Consider the following 9,077-nt stretch of genomic DNA (forward strand, 5'->3'; position numbering starts at 1 on the left):
GATGGGGAGCAGTCAGTCAGTAAAGCAGTTAAAACACACGCAACATTTACAGATGAAGTTCATCATCTTACATGGACATGGCTTATGGTACCACAACGCTATCACAATAATAACATCAAAGGTCACCATGATAGATATATGAAGAATTTAAAAGTTTAAAATATTGAGAAAATTACCAAAAGGTGACACAGAGACAGGAAGTAAACGCATGCTGTTGAAAATATGCCTCTAATAAGCTTGCTTGATGCGAGGTTGCTATAAATCTTCAGTTTGTAAAAATAATGCAGTATCTGCAAAGCACAATAAAGTGAAGGGCAATAAAATGACATATGCTTGTATTAGAAATCTATTTCTAATAGCAAAATATGTATAACCTGATCCTGTAGACTATAAGTATGCATCTATATTAGTAGTATTGACAAATACATTGTTTTATAGTATAATATGGAAAAAAGGAAGGCCAGGTTCAGCGGGAGGCCAAGGTGTGTGGATCACTTGAGGTCAGGAATTCAAAACCAGCCTGGCCAACATGATGAAACCCCACCTCTACTAAAAATACAAGAAAATTGGCCAGGCATGATAGGATGTGCCTGTAATCCCAGCTACTCGGGAAGCTGAGGCATGAGAATTGCTTTAGCCCGGGAGGCAGACATTGCAGTGAGCTAAGAGTGCACCACTGCACTCCAGACTGGGTGACGCAGCAAGACTCTGTCTAAAAAAAAAAAAAAAGAAAGAAAAAGAAAAGAAAAGGGACATTTTCAAACACAGAATTTCTATTAATCTTAACAGAGTATCATTTAATACACTTAAATAAACCCTAATCTAATAAGCAAACAGGTGACTATACTCCTAAAACTTGGAATCAAGCATTTGATAAACTATTGATTTTACACATGTGTGTGTCCTGGTAGGTCCTGAACAATGGGGCAAGCTGTACCCCATTGCTAATGGAAATAACCAGTCCCCGATTGATATTAAAACCAGCGAAGTCAAACATGACACTTCTCTGAAACCTCTTAGTGTCTCCTACAACCCAGCCACAGCCAAAGAAATTATCAATGTGGGACATTCCTTCCATGTAATTTTTGAAGACAACGATAACCAATCAGGTGAGCTGAAAGACCCTTCTGATATTCTTTTCCTTAAAGTCTACTGGGGAAAATTTTTTAAATACTGCTTAAGACACATGACACCCATCCTAAGTCTTTTGAGCTTGTTTGTAGCATTGCTATAGTCTACTGAGGCATCTTGGACTTCTGGAAAACGCCCAGGTGATAAAGACAATTTTTGGAACTCCCAGCTCTGTATTTTCAGTCTTTCTTTTCAAAGTCACCATCACATCTCTTCTGGCCATTCTAGTATCTACATGGTTACTTCACTTTCCCTGAATAAACAGTATTTATCCAGAAAGGTCCAGTAAAATAGTCATTACAAATATAACAAATATTTTTAATTGGGATGACGATGAATGAGCACAGTAGAAAAGAGAAACAAATGCTGGGTGCGGAGGCTCACGCCTGTAATCCCAGCACTTTAGGAGGTTGAGGAGGGTAGATTGCTTGAGGCAGGAGTTCAAGACCAGCCTGGCCAACAAGGTGAAACCCCATCTCTACTAAAAACACACAAAAATTATCTGGGCATTGTGGCGTGTGCTTTTAATCCCAGCCACTCAGGAGGCTGAGGTAGAATTGCTTCAACCTGGGCGTTTTAAGTTGCAGTGAGCTGAGATCATGCCACTGAGCTCCAGCCTGGGCAACACAGCAAGACGCCATCTCAAAAAAGTAAAAAGGGAAACAAAGCAGTGACTGGATTATCCTTACATTCCAGAATCTGGGACAAATTTTGCTACAGAATTAGCTTTTCATGAAGGTTTATTGAATACTTTATTCATCAGTTACAGAGTAGGTGAAGAATGGCTCATTACTCAGAATAAACTACTGAAGATTTTTGATGCATACTGTCTTTGTTGAAAGGATGAAGGAATAAACTAGCAAATTGAAGGAGACCATAATGTTAAAATTCACCCACCTTGCAATATGGCTTCTAGGAGTTAGAAATAGGTAAAATTATAGCTCATGTGCTGGGAAATGTATATAAGTCATGGAATATCTCATCAATGCCATAGTCAGCGGTGCACCATACATATGACTGTCATCCTCATGGATGTGGGAGGGGAACCAAGATGAAAGGTACTAATGTTTGTTTTCACTTCTACTCAACACAGTTTAGTGTTGGTTTCTCTTAAATGCAAAGATAAGCTAGAGCTTGTAGAGCATAAGGCTAACAATAGGTTCCCTTTATTTTTCCAGTGCTGAAAGGTGGTCCTCTCCCCGACAGCTATAGGCTCCACCAGTTCCATTTTCACTGGGGCAGTAAAAACGAGTATGGTTCAGAACACACAGTGGATGGAGTCAAATATTCTGGTGAGGTAATGTAATTTAGTGAGAGATAATTACCCTGAAAGGAGGGAAGGGTTGAAGAGAGGGAGGAAGGGAGGGAGAGAGGGAAATAGGAAGAAGAGAGATTAAGTGATATGGATAGAATTGTTTTGGTTTACAGTGGTTACTTTATATTGGATAATCAGAAAAAAATTCTTTAAGGAGTGGCATTTGAGTTCAACCCCAATTCAAGACAAAAGTCTGCCATTGAGAGATCATGGGGAAGGAAATTCCAGAGAAAATTAGAAGCTAATGCAAAGGCTCAAAGTTGTGAACATGTGGAGAGGTATAATCTATAAGATGTGAATGTTGATCAGTCAGGAAAGTAAGAAATGAATGACAATTATTGTACTTATTGATTGAGCAATTAAAAAACCTTATCCTAAGAAGGTAAAATTAAGAAGGTTTGGCAAGAAGGAAATCTAGACTTCTATTTTGACCGTATTAAGTTTGAGACATCCATGTAGAGATATCAAGAACACACATATATATACTTGGATGTACAAATCTAGAGTTCACAGAGACATTAGACTGAAGATATTTGTTAGAGAGATGTCTAGAAAGGACACTAATGCAACTGAAAGAATCTATTCTTGGCCAAGACTCCCAGGTACTCTAGGAACCCTTTCTCATAAAGTTACTATAAAATACCTCATGTGAGAGAAAATTTCTTCAATTTTTTCCCCAAAATCTAGTCAGTCATATTTTCTGATCTTTTCATAACAAAGAGAGATATTTTTAAAGGATATTAAATAAAAATATTGTAGGAAAAGAAATTTTGCTTACCAGTTCCAGGTTTTGCAGTCTCTGCTTGGCACACAAATAACCCTTCCTAAGGGTGAAAACGTAACTCTTCTAGCCCATTGGAGAAAGGTTCACATAAGTTTTATCTCTCTAAGCCAAGATACATCATCATATGGTAACAGGTTAACTTATAATTCATCTTTTGTCTTCACACTGGTATAAATAATTAATTAATCATAGTATCATTTTTAGTTTCACATAGTTCACTGGAATTCTGCAAAGTACTCCAGCATTGCTGAAGCTATCTCAAAGGCTGATGGTTTGGCAATTATTGGTGTTTTGTTGAAGGTGAGTTACAGATAGTTACACAGCTCTGCTTCCACTGTCTTATTAATCAGACCTCAAAACAGGAGGAATTAAGGCAACATATATTTTAGAATTTCTTATTGGAAAGTTCCCATTCAATGACCACAGGTGAACAAATAGTGCCTAGTATTTTATTGCTTGGTTTTATCTCTGGTTTTCCCTCTTAAAGAGAGAAATGAGTTTCAGGTGGAAGTGAAACAGAAAGGTATTCACAGGGAAAAAGGAATTTCTATTTTCCAACTCTAAAAAGGAAATTCCCTTTCCTCTAAACGTCCTATCTTATAGATTCTGAAATTTGTTGATTTAATATCTTATCAGTGAAGAAATATTATTAAATATTAATAAGAAAACCTGAAATCATAGATACAGAAATTTATCAATTTAATATCTCATTAGGAAAGAAATATTAAGAGATTTTTTTTTCTTGCAAAGAACGTTTCATTGATTTTTTTAAATGGCAAATGTTACTCAAATATTCTATAGAAGAATTCCTTAAAAGTTCTACAAAAATGTTATTATTAAATTGGGTATGCCTGGGTAACTAAGTAACTCTTGAAATTATAGCATTTCTACTTAATCTTTCTGAGCATTTACAATATGCCAAATACTGTAGTAATGTTAACTAATTTAACAGATCAAAAGTAAGAGATTGTTTTTATCTCGCAGCTTTGCTAAATTTCTACATTTTGCCCTGCATAACTTTGAACATATTGTTAATAATTAAGCTTAAATCAAGCTTTTTGTTTGCTACTTTATCTGTAAGTACATATTATAAACAATTTATAGAGTACAAGGGTCTTCAAAGACATGCAGCTTGAAAAATTTCTCCTTCTAAAGCAGAGAGAAGGTACCTTACCTCTCGTCAGTGGTTAATTGAAAAAATTTAAAAACTTAGCTAAGCAGTATTCCACTGATAATAATCTTTATCTCCCACTTTTTTTTTTTAATCTCCAGGTTGGTGAGGCAAACCCAAAGCTGCAGAAAGTACTTGATGCCCTCCATGCAATTAAAACCAAGGTAAATACACTAAATAAGTAGTTTAAATCACAGAACAAGAATTTCTAGATCTATGGAAATTATTTAATAAAGTATTGCAACTGGGAAGTAGGAAGGCCATAGCAAAAGCTACCAACTGAAAATTAAGGTGCTACTTCAATATTGTCTGCCTCTGAGAAAGTCTCAAATGCAGGGAATTGTTTGGGTTTTTTGATTTTAATAGTTATGGTTTATTTATTTCAGCAGGATATGGTCTGCAGAAAAACAGATTATATAGCCATTTAAATTTGCTTGAAAAACTGTATCTAACTAAATTGTGATTTTCCATTTGATAAATAAAGATATCTCTATTTTTTAGCAGTACAAAAATTCAAAGTAAAGGATATTCTTTTGAGATACGATTGATATACAATCTTTTATAACCATAATTTCTATTTGTCAACTCAAAGAAATTGTTTGTTTTATATACACAACCTTAGCTTTACTGTTTTAATGGTAAGTAGTTAAGCCATAAATCAGCGATTTGTCGTTTTTTGCAATATGGAGAACTGTCATATTTTTGTGTAAAATAAATCTGATTTATGCTGATTCTAGAAAAGATTAAACTTAAATGAGTGTCTTATAAGGTATAAATGATAAAAAATATAAGCCCTCAACTCAAGAGTTATCAAACATAATATATGAAAAGAAAATAGAAGAAAATAGTGAAACTAAAAGCAGAAAAGAATAAAACAAGAAAGAAAAATGATGACTGGGTGTGGTGGCTCATACCTGTAATCCCAACACTTTGGCAGGCCAAGGCAGGTGGATTGCTTGAGATCAGGAGTTCAAGACCAGCCTGACCAACATGGTGCAACCCTGTCTCTGCTAAAAATACAAAAAATTAGCTGAGCATGGTGGCTCATGTCTGTAGTCCTAGCTACTCAGGAGGCTGAGGCAGGAGAGTCACTTGAACCCAGGAGGCAGAGGTTACAGTGAGCCGAAATCATGCCACTGCACTCCAGCCTGGGTGATAAGTTAGACTCCATCTCAAATAAATAAATAAATAAATAAGAGAAATAAGTAAAGGGTAAAATTTTTATCAATAAATTGAAAAGTTGGTTCTTTGAAAGAACAATGAAAAAGGCAGACTTTGAGGAAGTTGGATAAAGATTTTAAAAAGCCATACATTTAAAATATTATTTTAAATAAATAGGTTGTAACTAAAGATATAGAAGAAAATTTTGAGAGACAAAATTCTTTATAACATTATACCAATAAGTTTGAAAATTTAGTTAGAATAGATAATTTTCCAAGAAAATATGAAGTAAGGGAATTGACTCAAAATGAGTTAGAATACCAAAATAGACTGAGAACCTAAAGATAAATTTAAACAATACTCAAAATGTATCTGTTAAAGGACAAGACTAGGCCCAGACCATTTCACGGAAAAGGGTTACTCAACTTTTAAGGAACAAACATGCCAGTGTTAAATAAACTGCCCAGATGAAGGAACAGATAGAAAACTTCCCATCGATTTAATGGAATCTGATACCGAAACTGGGTATGAAAACTATAAAAACAAACAAAACAACAAAGTAGGATAATCTTTCTTAGGAATATAACTAAAGAAAATCCTAAAATCTATTATAACAAATAAATTCAACAGTGTATTAAAAGAGTAGTTTCTGAACTAGTAGAGTTTAATCCCCAAAATGCAAGAGTGATTCAATATTAGAAAATCTTAATGTAATTCATCATATTAACAAAGTAAAGACGAAGAAAACCTCATGATCAATTTGTTAGATGCTTAAAAACCATTTGATAAAGGTTAATGCCCTTTCTTTAGGAGAAAACAAAATGAAAGAAAACTGTCTGAAAACTTCTTGAATTTGATAAAGAATCTTACCTAGAAACTTGTATCAACATTTAACTTCATAGTGAACACTAGAAGCATTTCAATTTCAATCAGGGACAAGACCAAGGTGCCACTGTGACCATCACAACTGAAAATAATTATAATAAGGGTCCTAATCAGTGCAACAAAATAATGAAAGAGACATATTATGATAGATATTCAAAAAGCAAAAAGGAAACTATAATCATGTGCAGATATCATCATCAACATCTACCTGAAAACTTCAAAAGAATCATCTAAAATATAGAATGCATAAAAGATTAACATACAAATATCAGTACATTTCCTATATACATATAAATATCAGTACGTTTCCTATACACCAGTACTAATCAGAAAAAATGATGTAAATAAATAGAATAAAACTAAAACATGACCAATATGCATGTCAATGAAGATCTTTGCCACTAAAATAGAATCTGGCATCATTCCTAGAGAAAAAAATAAAAGCTTTATACTAGAAATCAAATATCGTTTAAAGATATAGATTGTAAAATACTTTTTTGAAACTTTGCTTATCTGCAACCAAATGAAGAAGAATATGTCATGATCAAAAACTTACATGTAGCACATTTTTCATCTTTTTTCTTCTGTTGATATTATTGTTTGTATCCACAAACACATCAGTCATGAAATATTAAATAGTACAAAAATCAATGACTCTTAACTAAAATCTCTAAATAATGTATAACAAGATAATATAGCATGTGTGTGAGTGTGTGTGTGTGTGTGTGTGCATGTGTGACATATATTCATATAAGCATTTTATATGATGCTGTAATTATGTATACTTTTCTTCCAGGACAAACGAGCCCCATTCACAAATTTTGACCCGTCTACTCTTCTTCCTTCATCCCTGGATTTCTGGACCTACTTTGGCTCTCTAACACATCCTCCTCTTTATGAGAGTGTAACCTGGATCATCTGTAAGGAGAGCATCAGTGTCAGCTCAGAGCAGGTAGAGTATCAAAGGCGAATGAATGGGAAGTGGTTATGTGTGGCAGGAATATTACTTTAATTGATAATATCAGTGAGAGAGATTATTATTTCAACTAACTTTATGAGTTCATTTTTCCTCCCAACTTAAAAATATTAATTTTGAAGCATAGGCCTACTAAACTATCCAAAAAATGAATTATAATACTTTTTTTGCCTTTATGAGAAAAACAATTCTCTCACTATTCTTTCCTCCTTAATAAGGAAAAGTCCAACCTTGTTAAATATCTTCTTAAGCATTTCACAAATAAAGGAAAAACTGTGACTGGACATTGCAATAAGACTTTGGGGAATTGTGGCTCTCAGTTGGCGTACCTTGATAGTTGGCAAAATATTTGTGTTATTTTTGTGGAGCTTAAACTTTTAAATATTCAACAAAATATCTCATTAACTGTTGTTTATAATGGTGATTACAGTAAATATCATTCATTGGTCAATACGTTTATTAGGTGCCTTACGTATGTCTTGTTAGCTAAATTTCATAACAAACCTACAGGACAAGCATAGTAGCCTGTTGCTAACTGACATTTATTGAGCACATGCTATACGTCAAGCATCATTCTAAGGGCTTTGCGTGTATTAACCCAATTAATCTTCACAACAACACAGTGCAGTAAGTACTATATGGAAACTAAGGTACCAAGCTAATAAGTCACTCATCCAACATAGTTGGTACAAAAGTTGATACGTTAACCCAGTCATCAACAATTTAAGCAAAATGATTGGTCAAAGGAATAAATGTAAAGGATTTGGGGCTTTCTCTCTTCCTATTAGTGATATCACGGCAATTTCTAACTCAGTTTTCTAAATATCAGAGCATTAGTATGCTCTAAATAAAATACTTTATCTAACTTTAAAAATTTTGATTTTTAAAATATTTTATCCTTCCAGCTGGCACAATTCCGCAGTCTTCTATCAAATGTTGAAGGAGATAACCCTGTCCCCATTCAGCACAACAACCGCCCAACCCAACCTGTGAAGGGCAGAACAGTGAGAGCTTCATTTTGATGAGTCAGAGAAAAAACTTGTCCTTCCTCAAGAACACAGCCCTGCTTCTCACATAATCCAGTAAAATAATAATTTTTGAAGAAATAAATGTATTTCCATATTAGCAACACAGCATGCCTTCAAATCAATCTATAAAACTAAAAAGCTTAAATTTTAGTTCTTACTGCTTAATTCAAATAATCAGTAAGCTAGAAAATAGTAATCTGTGAGCATAAGCTTATGCTTAAATTCAAGTTTAGTTTGTGGAATTCTTTAAAATTACAACTAAGTGATTTGTATGTCTATTTTTTTTCAGTTGATTTGAACCAATAAAATAATTTTATCTTTCTTTCTATTATGCGCTCAGTTTCTAAAACCATTAAGTTTCTACTCCATTTACATCTAAAAATCTTAAATACTTCACTTGCAAGAGTATTTTCCTCAAATGTAACAACCTAAGAGCAGCTGGAGATGAAATATTAAGAAATTCATTTGCTTACTCCTGAAGATAAAATATAGCTGAGATGACAACTGGATTTAATATCGTTACGCTGGCCCAACATTGCTACCATTTGTGTTGTCTGTGATCCAAATGATTATCTTTTATATAGGAAGATGATGCTTCTGGATATTGCTTTCACTTCTTCTTCCCA

General features: G+C 33.8%; 1 protein-coding gene across 1 annotated transcript in view; it reads left to right on the forward strand.

Annotated features, from left to right (window-relative positions):
- Positions 1–8,779, forward strand: part of CA1 (carbonic anhydrase 1) — a 45,259-nt gene extending 36,480 nt beyond the window's left edge. Inside the window, exons 3-8 of the mRNA XM_017521809.2 lie at positions 912–1,109; positions 2,310–2,428; positions 3,435–3,530; positions 4,503–4,565; positions 7,244–7,399; positions 8,329–8,779. Coding sequence (XP_017377298.1) covers positions 912–1,109; positions 2,310–2,428; positions 3,435–3,530; positions 4,503–4,565; positions 7,244–7,399; positions 8,329–8,445 — 749 coding nt within the window. The 3' untranslated portion in view covers positions 8,446–8,779. The remainder of the gene's footprint in view (positions 1–911; positions 1,110–2,309; positions 2,429–3,434; positions 3,531–4,502; positions 4,566–7,243; positions 7,400–8,328) is intronic.
- The last annotated feature ends 298 nt before the right edge of the window (positions 8,780–9,077 follow it).

Source organism: Cebus imitator, unplaced genomic scaffold (genome assembly GCF_001604975.1).
Source record: "Cebus imitator isolate Cc_AM_T3 unplaced genomic scaffold, Cebus_imitator-1.0 Scaffold22, whole genome shotgun sequence".
In the NCBI taxonomy this organism is placed as follows: Eukaryota; Metazoa; Chordata; class Mammalia; order Primates; family Cebidae; genus Cebus; species Cebus imitator.